General features: G+C 33.1%; 2 protein-coding genes and 1 long non-coding RNA gene across 3 annotated transcripts; 2 read left to right on the top strand and 1 right to left on the bottom strand.

Moving 5' to 3' along the window:
* Positions 1-8648: 8648 nt before the first annotated feature.
* On the top strand, positions 8649-9662 carry LOC133694341 (uncharacterized). The gene is made up of 3 exons (XM_062115839.1): positions 8649-8999; positions 9223-9250; positions 9573-9662. The coding sequence occupies exons 1-3, from the start codon at positions 8806-8808 to the stop codon at positions 9660-9662; spliced, it is 312 nt and encodes a 103-aa protein (XP_061971823.1). The 5' UTR covers positions 8649-8805.
* Positions 9663-9939: 277 nt separating this feature from the next.
* Positions 9940-10507, top strand: LOC133693817 (uncharacterized). The gene is made up of 2 exons (XR_009842184.1): positions 9940-10010; positions 10241-10507. It is a non-coding gene; the product is annotated as an uncharacterized LOC133693817 (long non-coding RNA).
* A 989-nt stretch (positions 10508-11496) lies between these two features.
* LOC133694174 (uncharacterized) lies at positions 11497-12944 on the bottom strand. Its single transcript, XM_062115636.1, has 2 exons — positions 12729-12944; positions 11497-11882 (listed from the first exon to the last, which is right to left on the bottom strand). The coding sequence occupies exons 1-2, from the start codon at positions 12819-12821 to the stop codon at positions 11748-11750; spliced, it is 228 nt and encodes a 75-aa protein (XP_061971620.1). The 5' UTR covers positions 12822-12944; the 3' UTR covers positions 11497-11747.
* Positions 12945-20236: the final 7292 nt, after the last annotated feature.

The following is a 20236-nucleotide window of genomic DNA, read 5'->3' on the forward strand; positions in this document are numbered from 1 at the left end:
CATGATCATATTGCTTGATATCATTAGAAATCTCCATGGAAGCTGCACTGAGTGATGAGCAAAGACTTTTGTTGCAGGTACGCTTTGCTTTGATCATGACGATGATCATAACTTGATTAACAATTATACTGTTCGATCCTCTCAAGATAAAATGAATGAAAATATATCAGATGTATGTGAAAACATTTTATCATGATAATTCTAGTCTAATTTAGTGTTTTTCTATGTATATATGAAATCAATTTTATTGCATCATTTTCTATTATATATTTTCAGAGTTATAATATTTTGATTTTACCATGGAATACTTTTTCATTAAAAACGTCAGGTCCATATTAAAATTTCACTGATGGTAGCAGGAGCCTGGGGAGCTAGGATCGTTAGCTGGAAGCAATCTGCCAGAATTGAATCAAGAAATCTCTCTTCAAGACCTTGCTCCTTGTACACTTGTAGATGGAGCACCTTCGGATGTTTCACAAGAAGATGTGCCAGATTCCACTCGACAAGGGTCGCCATCATTCAATTCTCTATCAATGGTAAGTTCCATGCATAATGCTTTCCTGTAGTTTTGATAGCTAAAAAATAAAAAATTATTTTTTTAATATTTTTAAATTGTTTTAATATGTTAATATTAAAAATAAATTTTAAAAAATATAAACTTTTATTTTAATATAATAAAAAAAACATTTTAAAAAACAACAATCTCTGCCTCACAACACCCTAATCCTATTCAATTGTTTTGAAATTTGTGCGAGGTTTACGTCTTCATTACAACTTGTACGTTTAGCTGCATAAAATCTAAGCCTCGTGACTTCTTTATTTTTGTTTATGGTTATCAGCAAGACGACCAATCACCAAAAGGAGGAGATCATCAACCTCAAATATTTGATGGAAACATTGATCTGAGCTTCTTAGAAAATGAAGAAGGAAATATTACTTGCGGAATCTCAGACTCTTCAGTTGCTAAAGCACCCAACTCGCAGCTTTTGCATTTCGAACCATCTTCTTTCGGTACTCCATTAATGGAGGTATCAAAATCTGCTTTTCCAACAATGGTATTGCTTCATCTGTCTCCTAACCATAGAAGCTATCAGTTTGCGTCCCTATTTAAGACTAATCTTCAATAACATGAAGCTTATACATCAACTAAAAATTATTACATCATCAACAAGGGTGATTAATACCAACTTAACCATGCTCGATTGGCAAGATAGGATCAGTGTAAAAAAGTGAAATATTTACTTTCGTTTCTATGTTTTAGCATCAGGGGCATTTGGAGCCAGAATCATCGGACGAGCCCAATCTAAATCGTGCAAACTCTGGACAGAGCATTGTGCAATCTGTATACTCAACTTTCGACCCTCTACATGGGAATTCTACAAACGCAGCACAGACTAGATCATCCTCGGTTAATCCTCCGGTACCAATTCCAACACAGGTATACTTTCCTCTGAAGGTAGATTCATTGATTAAACACTTAAACATGATAGTTTTAGATACAAAGTGTATAAAATTTAATTTATCACCCCTTAATTATAACATGACATGCATGAAGCCATGTACGCTAAGATAGGAAAAGATTAGGAATTACTAATCATGATTGTGCTTTTGATCAGATGGGAATGATCCCAACAAATGAGATGGTCCGGCCATTTTCAATGGGAAATGGGACACCAAATCAGTTCAATTCTCAATCACAAGAAGATACATTCCAGTCTGAGCTTTTCTTGTACGTCATTCTTAAGCATATTTTATCAGAAGATTACTTGTAATTACTTGTCTTCAGTTTTCCTTATTATTCCCAAAAATCAATAACGTTACTGACTACGGAAGCAGGCCGCCACCAGTGCTTCCATTCAACCAAAGCTCCATATCATTCAATGATCAAGTTGGACAGAACAATGTGATCAACAATAGCATTCAGCAAACAACTCAGTTTCCAGCTTCATATCCTCAAAATATGGTGACTACTCATGCTCACTCCAATTTGCTACAATGTCCATTAGCAAGTATTCGTATTGCCATATCACCCATTGAATCATAAAGTTTATGTGTTAGTGTATCTATCTATCTTGAGCATGTTCAGATTGTCTATTGTCAACAGACCACAATGGGGAATTTAGAGGGAACACCATCCTGGATCAACCAATATGAACTTCTTCCCAACCACAACACTCCTCCAGGGCCTCTAACTCCATCAAGGTACATAATATTCATCATTTTCTAGCCCTAGCTGTTGCTGTAATTATCAGTGATGACAATCGAATTACACTAAATGAATATTTGATTATATTTGATTTTAGGTATCAGCCTAATCAATTGATGGCAGCAAATTTCTTTGATTCCCAATGTACCAATCCCATGCTACCCGGACCATCAATGCCTTCGAGGTAAGCTAAAATGATACCAAATGCTAGCTTACAATTATGCATATGCATGTATAGACAAGTAACTAACAAAATATGCTACTTTAGGCACCAACATTTGACTAATTATCAGTTACGTTTGAGCGATCAAGTACCTGGGATGCTATCTGGGCCTCAACCTCCAATGAATCGAAGGTATTATTAATCTCAGATATACACTTTTTAATCGTGAAAACAACGGATTGATGAGGATTTTTCTGTTATAGGCCCCAGCAACGTCCATATCTATTTAATCAAGTTCAGATCACACCTAATGTGTATGATCCACAAGGTTCTACCATGTTGCCAGCTTCTTGTCTAAATTTGAGGTACGTGGTTTTTCGCTATAACATCTTAATTATGACCTGCAATTGATTATATATCAGTATAGCTTGTACTTGTTTAGTTTTTTTTGTGTTTCAACAGATAACGAAGCTTTGTTTTTCTTCTGAGTTTAGATCCCCACAGTTTCCTTCTCACAATCTTCAAGTTTCTGGAGAACATGATGTATTGAATTCACAATGTTATAACTCTATGTTATTCGGTCCTACTGCATCTTCAAGGTACCTTGTGTATCTCTGCACTCTCCCTGTGTTTATTTTCTTGATATAATCGAGAGCAAAACAAATTCGAACACCATATTGCTCACTAAAATAAATTCTTCTTTCCCCTAAGATGCTGTTCCATTTCATACATATCTTTTTCCTCTATTCTTGAAAGTTAGGTTCCAATAATCAAACACATTGAATATTTTTAGGCATCCGAATTCCTTTATTCATCAACATCATCCGGGACATGTCTATATGAAACCGAACGCAGCCACCGCTCAACAATATGGTGGCTTTAATCAATCTGGACCTTCTAGTCTTGCTCCCTGCAGGTATGCAATTCTTCATTTTCTGAAAAAAAAAAAAAATTAGTTTTTCCCATTAGAGAAGGAACATCATAGCATGAACATGTATCCAGCAAGCTAAACACAAGTGTGTGATGATTTTGGATTCAGGGTTCAATTTTTTTCTAATCAAGTACAAGTCAATCAAGCTGCTGTAATGCCTAACATAGACAACATGCAACAAGAGAACTTCATGCCTTGGAACTTCGGCAACTCTACCAGGTACTGATTGGCTTCTAGCTATTGTTGTGTACTACAGTGTTAAATCTTTTTGATAATTAGAGACACCATTGTTTATTTACTGCTTAAGAGAAACAACCAATTATTGACAGGCTTTTTATAATTTGATGATCACTTCATTTTTACACAGGTCGCAGATGGATAGCCTCCATGTCCAAGGACTGCTAAATCAAGCTGCTAGACCAAATGCCTCAAATCTTGGCCTTGACACTTCCCTGAACAGTCAAATTATGGGCTTAGATCATACTCAGCAAGTAAAAACTCTAACTGAATTATCATCTCTTAATTTTTTTTGCCCACGTATTTTGCAATAAACTAACTATGAATTTCAATAGCAAAATAAGGGTAAGAGCACAGAAGTATTTTCTCATCATTATCCGGATATGGTGTCAATGCCGAACAACCACAATGAGGTACGTGGGTGTTCCCTGCATATATCAAAAGTTTAGCCATTCTTGGTTCCCTGCTTAATTTAATTATTTCTTCAAATTGCGTTTTAGAACATGATTTTAGGAAGCCGTGGCCGTGGAAATAGCCATTTCATAATTGGAGAATCATCATCTTCTAAACGCCAAAGGGTACTTAAAAAAGTTAATTTTTTTTTTAACGTTATACGTTCTTGGGAAAGTTTAATGATGCTTTCTTCTTCGTATCTAATGCAGACGGAATGGACACCGAGTCATAAAGTTCAAGAGAGCATGAATGCTTCTAGTCTTGGTTCGAGGTTGGTTTATGGAGTTCAAAATCAATGTTTCATAACACCAACGCCACATGTTTCCTGCTTATATCTATGACTGAAAGGATTTATGAATTGCAGGGTAGCTAAAAACGACATATATGATCCACTGTTTGAGGGGATAGGTCTGCAGATTGATCCTCATCTGCGGATGCTTGCTTTGATGTAATTGAACAAGGTAACTACTTCGAATATACTTGTTCTTTCTTCTTTTTCCCCCTTGCATTAACATCCTTTGATGTTTTCAATATCAGCTCTGCCTACAACCTGTCTATTTATTACACAATGCTTACAAAATCACTGCACTTCTAAATCAATGTATTAATATTTGTTGACTTCATAATTTTGCAGGAAGTGCTGCGTGCATGCTCTGCGAAAGAGAGCTTTGATCTTCTTGGAGCTTGCTGTTGATGGAAGATTAAGAAACAAAAGAACACTCTTGACTATTCACTGCATGCAAATTGAAAAATTTCCTTTCTCCAGCAATTTGAACATGTTTATTTCATTTAATTTCTTAACTATGCTTGGAATTTGATAGTAATTTTCTTTAAAGGATAAGTGACTTAAAGATTATTTTTATTAGCAGGTTCATATCATCGGTAAATGTTGATTTTGGGCTAACCATGCATGTCTGTGAAATTTCGTATTAGATAATAAGAAGGCAAAACTGGTATAATTGGATAACAAAACGAATTAAATATGGTTTTTTAAATTAGCCTAGGTTAATTTACATTAAAGACAATGAGTATCATTGTTATTTTCTTTATTATATATAATCAACTTTTTATCTAAAATCTTTAAAAAATTAAATATAATTTTTAATTATAATAAAATGGATGGAGTTTTTTTAAAAAACTTTATTCCAAAACCCCATATAATAAATATTATTAAAATACATAATATTTTCTCTCACGATATAGAGTTTGCACCGTAAAATCAACATAGTAATTGGTATTTTTATAGTAAAATTTGTTTAGTTTCATATTCAAAATACTCTCGATCTAGCACATTGATTAAAATTAAATTTTTTAATAAATAATTTTAAAATAGTATTTAGTTACTGTCTCAAAATAAAAAAGACAAAAATAGTAAGAGAAAGAGAACATATCTTGCTATCTTTTATGTTTTGAAATAATAGAAATTTATTTTATATTTATCTTCGTCCTAACTAAACATATATTTTTCCTTTTTCTATATGTATTTTCTATCCTATTACCTTACCCAAATGCAACGTACTTTCCACATCAACATAGTGTATTTAAAGAAATTTAATAAATTATTTTTAAATATTAGTCGCAATATTTGAATTAAAAAAAATAAAAAATAGAGCGAATTACCTCTTTAGCTACACTTTAACTACCAAGTTAATCACTTGAGTTTATTTACTAAAAAAAATGTGACTCCTTTTTCATGGAAAAAATCCAAGATTTTAGAAATGGTGAAAAAATTTGCAAGGGAATCACCTCTTTAACTACCAAGTTAATCACTTGGGTTTATTTACTTAAAAAATCTGACTCCTTTTTCGTGGTTGCAAGAGAAGGTAAGTCTACCGCATAAGGACGGTAAATTCAAGCATCTGGTATTTGCAGTAAAGGCGGGGCATTATGGGAACAGGATAAAACCAAACCAATAGATAGTAATTAGTAAATAAATCAACACGAGCGTTTCTTGTATCTAAGTGGGCCCCACAAGAGCTCCATTTGGCAACACGAACCATCCATGGCAGTCTGTCTAACTAGGCCCCACGTAGAATAATCCCAGGGCCACCAAGTAGACCCCACATTTAGTTTTTTTTTTCCCCCCATAAATGGGGGTATCTTCGGTTTCTATCATTTATTTGGAAATAACGGGGAAGGGGGGGAGGAACGTGGGAACGGTGAGCACGTGGCTGGGTTTGTTAGGAAGAAGCCAAAAGAGCAAAAACAAACCTTTTGACAGAGGTTGGTAGAGTATTTGGCACTGTACGCCTACTGCCTCTGCATGCAAAAAACGGTCACGCTTTTTACGAGGGAGGGAGGGGATCCCTGCTGGAACGTGGCAAACCTCAGGGCAGTTAAGTCATTTAATTATTTGAGCGGAAAAACGTACGAGTCAAATCGGATATCTTCGGAAAAAGTAAATCTGCTTTTGGCAAATCATTTCTCATCAGCCTAATTGGATCTCTTCATTTTGCTTTTTCGTAGATTACGATCTCCTCTTGTTTTCGTGTTTTTTTTATGACTAAATTTATTATATTCTCAAGAATTACAAATTAACTCTTCTAAACAAAAAAAAATATCTAATTATATTTATCGAAGAGGTTGAGAAAAAATATCTAATTATACCTTTTCTATACGTGTATATATTATTAGATCATTTATAACGTAAAAAAAGACCATTAATGTTGATTAAAAACTATAGTATTATCTGACATGATCGAATGATCATTTTATAATGATAAAATAATTATTGTTTGTTAAAAATTATAATAATTAAATTATCTTTCATTAAAAATTATAGTATTATAATATATGTTGTATGTTCATTTTATAACGACAAAATGATCATTGTTCGTTATAAATTATAACGACGAAATGACAATTCATTAAAAATCATAGCATTATTGCATGTGTAGTATGATTATTTTATAATAATAATAAAATGACCGTTGTATATTAATGACCTTTCATTAAAAATCATAGTATTATTGCACGTGTTATATGATTATTTTATAACGACAAAATGATCGTTGCTTGTTAAAAACTATAACAAAAAATGATTTTTTATTAAAAATTATAGTATTATCTCACGTGTTGTATGATCATTTTATAACGACAAAATGATCGTTGCTATGATTTTTTATTAAAAATTATAGTGTTATCTCACGTGTTGTATGATCATTTTATAACGACAAAATGATCGTTGTTTGTTAAAAACTATAACGAAAAATTGACTTTTCATTAAAAATCATAGTATTATCACACGTGTTGTATGATCATTTTATAACGATAAAATGATCGTTATTCGTTATAAATTATAATGATAAAATGACAATTCATTAAAAATCATATATAGTATTATTTCAGGTGTGGTATGACTATTTTATAACGATAAAATAATCATTGTTCATTAAAAACTATAACGACAAAATGATCTTTTATTAAAAATCATAGTATTATTACACGTGTTATATGATTATTTTATAATGACAAAATAATCATTGTCTGTTAAAAACTATAACACAAAATAAGTACCTTTCATTAAAAGTCATAATATTATTGCACGTGTGGTATGACTATTTTGTAATGACAAAATGATTTTTCATTAAAAATCATAATATTATTGTACATGTTTTTATAATGATAAAATGATAATTGTTTGTTAAAAACTATAACAACAAAATGATATTTCATTAAAAATCATAGTATTATTGGTAGTGTTATATGATCATTTTATAAAGACAAAATGATCATTATTCATTAAAAACTATAACAATAAAATGATATTTTATTAAAAATCATAGTATTATCTCACGTGTTGTATATGATTATATTATAATGATAAAATAATAACACAAAATAATTGTTTATTCATTAAAAACTATAACAACAAAATAATTTTTAATTAAAAATTATAATATTATCTCACGTGTTGTATAATTTTGTTCATTAAAAATTATAACAACAAATTAAATGATCTTTAAATTTATTATATTATATAGAACATGTTGTATAATCATTTTATAACAAAAACAATAAAAAAAATTATAGTATTATCATTGGTGTTGAAAATCCTTCAGAATATTTGATGTAAAATCCCTTGAAAAATGAATTTCAAGAAGGTAAAATATATAAAAATAAAAATGTTAAAAGACGATCAAGATATCAAGTAGTCAAATTAAACGAAAACATTTATTTTTTTACGACACAGCAATCAAGCATAGATTTTTAGAGTAGTAGCTAGGCACTGGCCTTGAGGAATAACGTACTATTGTGACATCCAGAAATGGAATTGATGCTAAAGATTGTGAGGGAGCGTAGTAGACCTTAATTTGCAAAAGGAATATTAGTTACTTATTATTAATTCAAATTTCGTATTTTCCAAAATCACAGACGCACATATATATATATACATGCTTTCATTTCTTTTATTGAGTATAGTCTCTCTAATCCTATGAATATGAACTTATTTGTGGAATTAAAATGATTTAAAAGTTGGATTTCTCTAGAAAATATATTATATCAAAAGTTGGGCACCGTTCTTTTTTAATTTGCATTTTTAAGAACCCCAGAGCATATCCCAGATACCCTAGCTAGCTAGTTTGCCAGGAGGTTTGCAGCTTTAAATCTCTCATGTTTTCCGAAACTACACCATTTAACGGGAAAAAGAAGAAGAAGAAGAAGAGGAGGAGGTGGATAAGTACGAGATTTGAAGCTGTCGAAACACCTGTCAAGTACCTAGCCTGTCTTTGTTCCTATAAATGCACCCCACAAAGCACTTGGTCCTCATCAAATAAGTTACTCCCTTTCCCTTACTCCCTTCTTTTGTCCAAAATGGCTAGATTTAGGTTCACCGTTAATGAGAAGAGAAGCACGGGAGCTTCTCAACAACAGGAGCAAGAGCAGCAGCAAAAGGAGGGACATCAGCGGCAGCAGCAAGCACACAGCGAATCTGACAACAATACGTGTTTGAGACGCCCTATGCTTCCTCCTGTTCTTGCCTTGCCTGCATTTGAAGACAGTAACAGGTACTAGCTCCATGTGTAAATGAAATGCTAGCTAAGGTGCTTTTTCTTAATTATTTATATGTGTAAATCTCAGGTCTGGAAATGGTTTGGTTCGCTATGCGACTAAGTAAAAAACCTCTTTTCAATTGTGAAGGAAATTGTTGCCATATTCACACAAACGTGCATTTCGATCAATAATCAACCTTCATTTATTCACTAACCCTTTGAATCTAATGCCATGCAGCGAAGATAATGGAGAAGAATTGCAAGAGGTGATGTACAGCTCTCTTCGTCTCTATTGCATGGATGTTCTTCATTTTCTTAATGGTTTCTTTTGGATTAATTAAGTCTACATTCAAAGAATTCATTCAATTGTTCTGCATGTATGTAGGCGATATATTAATGTTGTAGTTATCCTTTAAATCTCTTAATTAATCTCTACATTAGTACAAATATATATGTTAAAAGTACTCTAATATTCCAAGTCCACAAGTTCATGGGACCTTTTCTCCTGTGAGAATAAGTTAATACGAGTTAGAGTTCCTTTCTACCTTCTCCCCTGATTATTTCTAACATTTACATGCTTATAAACAGGAAAGGAACCGACTCATTCAACGATATTCTGGCGGGGAGCTACAATTCCTCATTGACTGGTTAATTCTCTATTTAATTCTCGATCCATAGTACTCTGTGTGTGTGTGTGTCTATACACACACACACACACACACACACGATTCCATATTTCATTACTAAGTATAATGACTATTTCTAATTATACATATTGCTTCTTCTGCATGTACTGGATTCTTTATTAAATTCGGATCAAATATTACAACCATAGGTTTGAGGTATGCCTGATATTAATTTACAAAATTCTATTAATATTAGTGAAGACAAATACAATGTGTTTAGTAGATCCTCTCCTCTTCTTCACTGTATGATGAAACATGCAACTCTTTTATGTTTGCAGCACATCCATAGGGATATAGAGGAAATAAGGCGTGATCTGGACTCTGTCAAAGAGGAACTCTGGTAGATATCCTTCCTGCTCTATGAACCTTCATTAACTCGCATTGCATGTTTAGTTTCTCCCTCTCAGTGGGCTCATGTTCACGTATTTTTTGGATGAGAGTTATTTTTTCATCAATTTCCACAAAAACTTTAAATGAGACATGAAAAAAGGAAAAAAAGAAAGAAAGAGGGGGCTAAATGCCGGTTATGATCTTCCTAACCAGTTCTCATTGAAGGGTTTTTCTTTGCAGGCGAAAACGATATGAGTAAGGGAAAGTGGGAGACGATATGACATGGAGGAGGAGAGATCCTGTCAAATCCGAGTCATATTGTCTAGTGTTTTAGCTGAAAATTAAGCTTGCGAATCTATGTTCGTTTTATGTCGTCTTTTTAGTGTCTTTTAAGTTTCTTTTATGTCGTTGCAGTTTGAGTCAGTGCTTCGTCTTCGGACAATGTATGCTATGTTTCTGGTGAAATCTGGCTTCTTAAATAAAGTTTAAGTGCAATTGTCAGTGGAACTCTCTTTTCGGTGCTCTTACTCTGGGGCGTGCCAGATCCAGTTCTGTGCCATGTATGAACTATAGGATGTGGTTCGATAAAAGTGCAGCTTTCAATGATATCTTGCTCTAAATGCCACAGCCGTTCCATGAAACAAATGCCTCTGGTAACCATTTTCCATTTACATGAACCTTGGTATAATAATATTTATACTACCGATAATCTGTGTGTATAAACCGCTACAAACAACTTTCCTGCTTCTACTGCTATTCTACCAACACCTAATCATCTGAGTGTATGAGTAGCTAGGCCAGGAATATAGTGTGAATAACTCAAGCAGGAAAACACCCATCCAGGCCAGCGCTAGCTGCCTCCTTCACAAGAAGTTTAACGAGCAATAGAACCCAAATGCAAATGCAAGGTCCATGATTTTGTCTTCCAGCAGTACACGGGCAATAAGAAAACAGATGGGTGAATGAATTAGTATTGAGGCAGCATGGTAAAGGATCTGCATTGTTGATGAGGGAGAGAAACCAGGCTCAAATTTTGTGAAGGGTCCGAGAGGCTGAGCAGAAAGTAGGCATAGTAATTAGTGGTGGGAGAATAGGTGCCCTAAAAGGAGTACTTTGCAATATTTGCAAACTGTCCCCAAAGTTACTTGTATAACAAATGATGCAACTGTTAAGCTCGCCTCAGCTAGATGAATGAGAAACATTGGCCACCTTGCATGGAACAACTATCAAAAGAAAAGAAAAGAAAAAAACACTCAGGGAACAAAAAAAAAGGTAAGTCGACTCCTTAATCATGCACCATGTTATGTAGCGCCGAAGAGTGTTGACAAACCCCATCGACAATAAAGGTATGATAGACTGCTGGTGTAAAATACAATGTTTACACATCTTTTACACTATTACTCTATTCATATGTAAACTGAATGCCAGCAAAATATGCTGCTGACTTTGCAAAATAGGTGATCACTTCCTCATATCATTCATAGCGTTCTAGGAGCAGAGCAAAACATAACTCTAGTCATATATTGATCCCATTGTTCTTCCTTTACACCACAACTACCAGATCATAATACCAGCTATTAGCAGACATTAAAAGAAAAATCAACATCATTGGGCATTCTCAAGGCACCATAAGTTTTTTTAAAAGCAAAGTCAACAGGAAATAGAGCATTATATGTTAAGATATTCTCTCAGGCATTACACGAATGAGTCTGTATATGTTTATGTGTTCTTGAACAAAAACCAAATCTCAATACTGAGTGTTATCAAACACCCAAGGTTCGTGCAAGAAGAGTTCCCGGCCATTCATTTGTACTGTTCCTGCAGCTATATCTTCTTCACGTTTCCTAGCAGCTTCAGCTTTTCTAGCTGAGGAATCTGCTTCCTGATATAAAAAAAAGAAAAGAAAAGAAAAAAGACTGATATTTATTGTCATAATTATAAAAGAAAAAAGTAAATAAAGTAGTCTAACATTAGTAGAGCCCTCATCATGTCTCTGAACTTGTTATCAACTTGGTAACAGTTCAAGGAGATGGGATTATGCAAATACCCTCTACTTAACAGCAAGTTATTATAATGCCTTGAGAAGGCTCTCAGTTACCTTCACTAGTAACATCCTGCAGACTAAAATTTTTAGTTTCGCGGTGGTGTCTGATTTGTAACAGATTCATTGCGGCAACTACTATCAAAAAGAAAACACACAACATGGGTACCAACTCTTGCTGCTAACAGTTAAATGCATTACCACAAAATCCCTTTCCCAGTTCTTTATTCCTTCTTGATGATAACTTTGACCCACCAAATCAATATATGGCCGATAGGATAGAAAGGATCAGGAACTACCATGTATGGCCAATTATATTAAACCCTCAACAAATTACAGATACCTGGATGATAAATGAAATTGGGAACCAAGTAAAGAAGTGCATTACCACTCAGTAACATTGTATTTATTTCGCAAATAGCCTTTAAAGTGAATTCATACACAAAAAACTAACAGAGATTCCCTATTCTAATTCCTAAGACAAAGGCCAAACTGTTCAATATTTCTAGTGTTGCACTGCTTTGACATGATACACACACCAAACTCAACGATTTAAGATGAGAATTTTGGTATATATTAACATATTTAAAATTTTCAATCTAGCTCAATTATCAGTTATGAATTCCAGGACAATTGGTTGGATATAGAAAGAAACCCTAGAAAAGTAAAGGGCGAAGAAGAAAATACCTTTTGGCGTTTCCAGAGGAGGAACTGGGCCTGTGTTATTGGATTAGACTTTGGCATCTCGTTTGCTTGCTTCTCTTCTTCTGCGCCGCCCATTTTCTTTTAATTTTTTTCTTCTCCTTCCTTGCTTCCAATCTTAAACCTTGTTCCTGCTTCCCTCCCTCTTCTTCCGATGGAGACGACAATCAATTGTGTTTTTTTTTCTTTTCCTGTCAAGCGATATGTCGTTTCGCTTCTCTTTTCTACCCTTTTGTTATATATATATATATATATATATAGAAACACACACACAAAATCTTTCTCACTTCTCTTTTCATCTTTCAAAAAATAAATCAAATTGAAAAATAACGAGAAATTAAAAAAAGGGCTAGATTTCAAGAGGATTGAAAAATGTTGAGATAAAATTATTGTTTTTAAAATTATAAGGATTATTAGTTAATTTTGTTATTATGAACCAAGTTATATTTAATTAACTATTTTAATCGTTTTTTATATTGTTATACAATATACTAAAAGAGATGGGGCTTACATTTTAGCTCTTTTCATAATCTATTATGTACTGTATTGTTTGTTTTAAATAATGCATTTTTTTTTAGATTTAACATTTCTAATTTTATCTTTCTATTTTGCATTACCATGTTTTTTTTAACATATTTTTTTCATTCTCGCATGTATACAATTTTAAAAATCATTCCAAGATTTATTAATTATCAATTTGGCGAAACTATAATTGTGGTTAACAATGAAGTTTGACAACAAGAAAAAAAGAGCCTTATTACTATTTAATAGTAGAAAACTTCAATTTAATCCTTTAAGTTAAGGTTTATTTATCATTTGACCCCTATTATTTTAGCAATTAACTAGTATATTTGATCGCGCTCCGCTATGGGTTGGAATATTTCCCAAGTAGCTTGTGTTAGGTGTGGGTGTCAGGCTCAAACACGTTGGGTCTGGTGTGGCTGCCAGATCCAAGGCGATTGGATCTAGCGTGATTGGCAAACCCAAGTTGTTTTTAGCAAGGTTGTCATACCCAAGTCGCTTGGGTCTGGCACGATTGCTAAACCCAACCAAAGAGAGATTATCGGAGAAAACAAAAGGATGGAGAGATAATTGGATTTGGCATGGGGGTCTGACACTTGGGTCTAGTAAGGGTGTCAGACCTAAAATGCGAGTATTTTTGTTCTTCTACACTGTTTTTTATGTAATTTTCTATAATCATAAAGGCATTCATGTTTACTTGGGTCTGACAACAATGTCAAACTCATGTTATATGTCAGACCCAAAGCATTTGAGCCTGATGTGATTTTAAGCCTAAGACGGTTGGGCCTGGTGTGTTTGCCAGACCCAAGGCGCTTGGACCTGGTGTTATTGTCAGACCCAATGTGTTTGGGTCTGGGGTGGTTTTATTGAAAAGAAAGAAAATATTATTTCAATAAAAAAATAACATGAACACCTAATAATCTAATGATCACAACTATGATAAAAGATTTTGTCACCCCAATAAAGCTACTTTATAAGAATAAGTTCTCAAATAGGATTACTAAAAACTTTCTTAGCTATTTTTCAAACTGAAAAGTTTTAAAAACATCAAAATAGATGTTTTAAAATTTAAAACTATAGTACCAAAGAGAGATAATCACAAAATGAAAGGATTGAGAGGTAATTGGATCTGGCATAGGTGGTGTCAGACCTTAGTCGCTTGGGTCTACCAGAGCCAAGGACCTTGGATCTTGCACTTGGGTTTGGTAATGGTGTCAGACCCAAGTGGCTTGGGTCTGGCAACCATGCTAGACCCAAGATACTTGGGTCTTGAAACTACGTCAAACTCAAGTAATTTGGGTCTAGCGTGGTTGTCAAACTCATTATTCAATAGTTAAAATACATCTTATAATCAAAGGTGTTTGATCCAAGTTTGCTTGAGTCTAGCAAACGTGACTGACCCACTTTTACTTGGACCTGACAACATGTCAGACCCATGTTACTTGGATTTGGAATCATACCTTACCCATGTTTTTTTGCAATTGGCAGCATGATTTTCTAGAAGGAGAAAGGGCAAAGAAGGAATGAGGGAAAACCCCCTCACTTAGAGCTCTTTTATTGGCCTCTTTGGCACATGTGCCTTGCCACTGTGGGTGACAAGGCGCATTGAAAGATGCCCTATAAAGAAGCTATCAATTTTGTTCTACCCGCACATGCCACCCAAATAGCATGAGCGGCGCCCACCTGTTGGCGCGTGCCTAGTACACGTCAACTATTTCTGAATATAAATAATAATTTGCATCTTATTGGAAAAGACAATCCTACCTCCAATTACATGCTTAGCAAGTTTCTTCGGCAAGAACAATTCTGTCATTATACTGCTCCAATCCACAGTAATTTGTGTCTACGTGAACAGTAAAACCAAGAGTAGTTTTAGTTTTCTTAGTAATATTTTGATATAAAACTTTGTCATTACCTATTTTTTACCATATTTTTCTTACGTTTTTTTAAAAAAAGAAATCTAAAAATATATTTTGATGTATTTGCATCGTTTTTGTATTTTGAACGACTTTTCAAAAGAAGTGAAATTCAAAAATTTACTTTCGACGTATTTGATTTGTAACGTGTTCATTTCAAAATCATTAATCAATTTTATTGAGTCAACATTGACATTGTCTTTTTTTTAAATATCAAAATACAAAAAAAAATTGAATATGAAGACCAAAAGTGCAAAACAAGGAAAATGAGGGACCAAATGTTTTTTTAGTTGCTTAGGGACCAAGCAATTAGGAGGAAAATGATAAGTTTATTTTGTATATAAATATGTGGTTGTACCACACAAAAAAAGGGGAAAATTTCATGGGGGAGAAGGAATTTTAAGGGAGTATTAGTTAGAACAAAAATCACCCACACACCAAAACACTCTCTCACCTACCAACTTACACACACCTATACAATACAAAAAAAAAAAAAACCTTAGACCTATTAATAAAAAAATACCAGCCATCCACCATACCAAACACCACCTTTAGCAACTAGATAAGGTGCACCAACCCATCTCCACCAATTTTCCCAGCCACAACAAATCACCCATTAACAATAATAGTGTAGGTCCCTTGTAGCTTTAGTATAATCTTCTTGCCTCTATGATTTCTTTCAGACCAAAACCCAACTACCAAAACCAAAGAAATCCTCCACTCTTTACTGTGACCATCACCCACGGGGCAACATTGACTATCTAGGCATCCACAGCCAACGTTCCCACCCTCCTTCCTTCAGTCACCATTCACCCACCATCATCAATCCAGTACCGGTTCTCTTTTCTCAACCATATAGTCGTAACTCTTCTATCAAAACCAAAGAACCACCACCTCAGCTAAGAGTCCAATCTCTCCTCCCCACAAACATATCTAAAAACCAAACTATTGTCCTTTCCTCTCGCCAAAATAATAGCATATCTCATCATAGTCCACCTCTTTGATTAACCACCAATAGTCCCCACATTAGTGACCACAACACCAACCTCTCTTTACCTCAAAAGATCTACTAGCTCACCACAAAGTAAAAAAAACAAACTTCTTTATCAAATACCATTGCTCATCATCTTCTGCATCCTCTCATTATGGTAGTAGCACCGGTGACTAACCAAAAAGAAGAGAGAAACATATTCATTTTATAAGAATAATAAATAAACCAATTGTTTATGTAATTTAAAACTGTTGTAGGTGATAGTGTGTCACAATCTAAAAAAAACATAATTATTTAAAAGTGTAAAATTTTATGTGGTGTAATTTTATTTTTTTTTACTAAAAAATCAATAGAGTTTCTCTTATAACGGGACCATACCAAGTTATCGACATCTTTATTCTTGACATAACTCATATCATAATCATGGTTCAATCATCTTGGACCTTTTTCCCAAACAAAGCATCACAAAAAAAACAGGTATTGTCCGATAATCAAGATGCAATCAATAATAAAAAAACAAAATAAAGTAAACAATTCTAAGGTTTACTTAACTTGAATAATCAAATAATTAAAAATAAAAAATAAAAACTTAAATTATGAATGTAACACCCTCATTATTTAATCATTCCAACATTTCTAATCATATGAGCAACCATGATAGAATCAAATACTTAATTTAACATAAAGATATTCTTAAGTATGTCATACACATTAATTATATATAAAAATTTTGTTCTACAATTATAAAGGTTCATTCAACCTCTTTTACATTATTCTTAATTCTCAAAATGCATGTTGATTAATATAAATACACAAAAAGTAGCATATATTCAAGTAGGATCTATTCTACTGTTGCGAGGGTCCTGAAAATAAAATTAATATTTTATCAGCATAATTATTAATAAATGTAATGTATCATTTCACTACACCCATATAAAAATATTTTTTTTCTATATACTTTATTATGAATCACTAATATCTTACACCTCCATATTCATCCAATTAAATTCCAATCTTAGTCGTTTCACGGGGGTACTGCTCCCTCATTAGGGACACTAATTCATTCGCTCAAATATCGAGCACTAGTTCATTCGTCCAATTATCTGCACTAATTCATCCGTCCAATTACCGGACATTAGTTCACTCGCCTAGTTACCAGTACTAATTCATCCGTTTAATTACCGGCACTAGTTCACCCGCCCAATTACCAGGCATTAGTTCACTCGCTCAATTACCGGTACTAATTCATCCGCTCAATTACCGAGCATTAATTCATCCGTCTAATTATACCGGGCATTAATTCACCCGCCCAATTACCAGGCATTAATTCACCCGTCCAATTACCGGTACTAATTCATCTGCTCAATTACTGGACATTAATTCATCCGTCCAATTACCGGTACTAATTCATCTGCCCAATGACCGATATTAATTCACTTGCCCAATTATCGGTACTAATTATTCCGTTTAATTACCGGGCATTAATTCACTCGCCTAATTACCAGACATTAATTCATCCGCCCAATATGTTCATCCGTTAACATCAAACATAAATTATAGAATTTCTAATTAAAATCAGCACAAGTTTTTCAATTAATCTTTCTATAAAAATTCAAGATATCAGATACCTACTTGCTGGTGATGCTCGACTAGTAACTCCCTGTTGCTGTCTGGAGCCTCCAACCTTCCCTGTTTCATTTGAAAGATCTTATGATTTTAATATTTCATCACCCAATAATTTTCTTAAAACTTCATCACATAGTAAGATTTTTTATCAATATAATTTTAACATCCAAAACTATTGTGATTATTCTAACTTAGTTTCATGTTCTTTAATAATTCCACAAATAATTCATACAATGCTAATCCACCTAAACTTTTAATTCACCACAATTATAAGGGAATCTTATATCACTATAAAACTTTTCCCAACATTAAAGGAAATTTAATTCCTTTATACCTAATTCAACACATCATTTCATTTTATTTTTCTTCCACTATTTAAATACAATTAATTGATTTCTTCAAGTTTGAAATTTTATTTCTTATATTTTCCATGGCCAAATTCACCTTTCTAAGAGTTCCATAATCACACATAACAACAACTAATTAAGCATCCATGTATGTAATTTCACTAATTAATACAATAAGATCATATTTACTTATAACATAATAAGGGATCAATAGCAAACCCAAGGTGGAAACTATTTTTTTATCCCTCTCTGTCTTCTTTTCTCTTTTTTTTTTGTTTACACATTCTTCAATCATCAAATACTCAATTATCATAACTAAATATAATTTGTTTGTAATTAATTCAACAACCTAATCACCCTAAAAATCCACCATTGGCCGAAATTCCCATTACTAAGAGAAAGAAATACATTTTTGTTTTTAAATTAACCTAATTAATGACAAGCCCAAACATTTATTCCCTCAATAAACATGTAATTAACATAAATCCATGCATTCAAACCATTATAACATCAAGAACCCACCTTCAAATAATACCAATTCTACTCAATCCAAGAAAAAACATGAAAAACAACATAATGGATCATCATGGAGAGTTTTCTTACTCTTAAAGAATGAAGAATCAAAAGTCAAAATAAGTTGAATCAAGTTCTCCTTCACACTTTCCTCTAAATCAATTTTTTTTCTTCTCTAAAAGCACACTTAAAATCTTTAAACTCCTTGTAGTCTCCTTAATGTATCAAACCCTCTCTTTAATTACTTAACACTCTTTCTATCTTACACTCTTTTTTTTTCAAGCAATTTTCATGAAAAATGACAAAATCCCTATTTTCATATTTTCTTCTCTTGGCAGGTTGCACACTCCCTCTTTTTTTTTTTTCTTTTTTTTCTTCATTGCACAATATATATGTTTGTAAATATGACATCATCAATAGAATACTATCTGTAATTATGTCATCGAGTTAATAGCAGCAGTGATATTTGCAGTAATTCTTTTTCAACTCTCTAAAATATACTGATAGATGTGGTTCGTCGGTAACCTCGTCAATAATATTTTAAAATATTTTTTAAAAAGTATTAAACAGAATTAGCAAAATATTAAAAATAAATTAAAATCAAATATATAAAAAGAAATTAAAATAATATAAAAATTAAATATTTATTATAAATTTAAACATTTATACATTCAAATACAGTATATCTAAAACAAAGGCGGCGCTGAAGGAAAAGGAGGAGGCTGGTTATCATTAGGACTGTAGGGCCAATAAGGACGAGCACATGGACCATTAATGTGTGATCTCATCTTCATTACTACTTGGTGGAGTTCTTCATAATCCACAGTTAGTCGTTCATATTTTTCATTAAGATGACCCGTTCGATCCTGTACTCATTTGTCTAACATCGTTACAAACTCGAAAGTTTGAGTGCTTGGAACCGATTATGAGATCTAACGATCAAAACACTAATAGTCATCCATAAGCTCTCGACATTACTGTTAGAGAGTCTGTACACCTAATTTTTATTGGGCCCACCGAATGATAATGCCTATGACCTCATATCCGAATTAAGATCTGAATGAGTTGAAGAATTGTCTTTGTATCTCTCTTTCAAGCGACTATTATATTTATCTTGGAAAGAAAAAATAAATTCATCAAATTAAAGAAAATTATAGCTTAAAAAAAATGGTTGAAAACCAACAAACCAGAAAGAGTCGAGCTCAGCTATCCACAAACTGATGCACCATTTTTTAGCAATCATCACTCCACATATGTGTTTTAACAAAAAAACTCCATCGGGCTTGACTCGCATCCAAGAACCATAGCCTACAAGATAAAAATATTGTCAGTTAAATATACTTATAAAAATAACAAATTAAAAAAAATAAAGTAATACAAAAAAACTTACCATCTGTTTCGCATGTGAAACAACATAACGTAACTGTCGGTGTGCGTGGTAATGGAACTGTGAACACACCGATGCCAATTCTTCGCACTAGACTACGACCGTCACGTGAAACATGCGAATGTCACGTGTTGAATGTAGTTTGCCCATACAGCCTTCGAGGTATATGGCAATTTGAAATTTTACCAAAC

This window comes from Populus nigra, chromosome 5 (assembly GCF_951802175.1).
Source record: "Populus nigra chromosome 5, ddPopNigr1.1, whole genome shotgun sequence".
Lineage (NCBI taxonomy): Eukaryota > Viridiplantae > Streptophyta > Magnoliopsida > Malpighiales > Salicaceae > Populus > Populus nigra.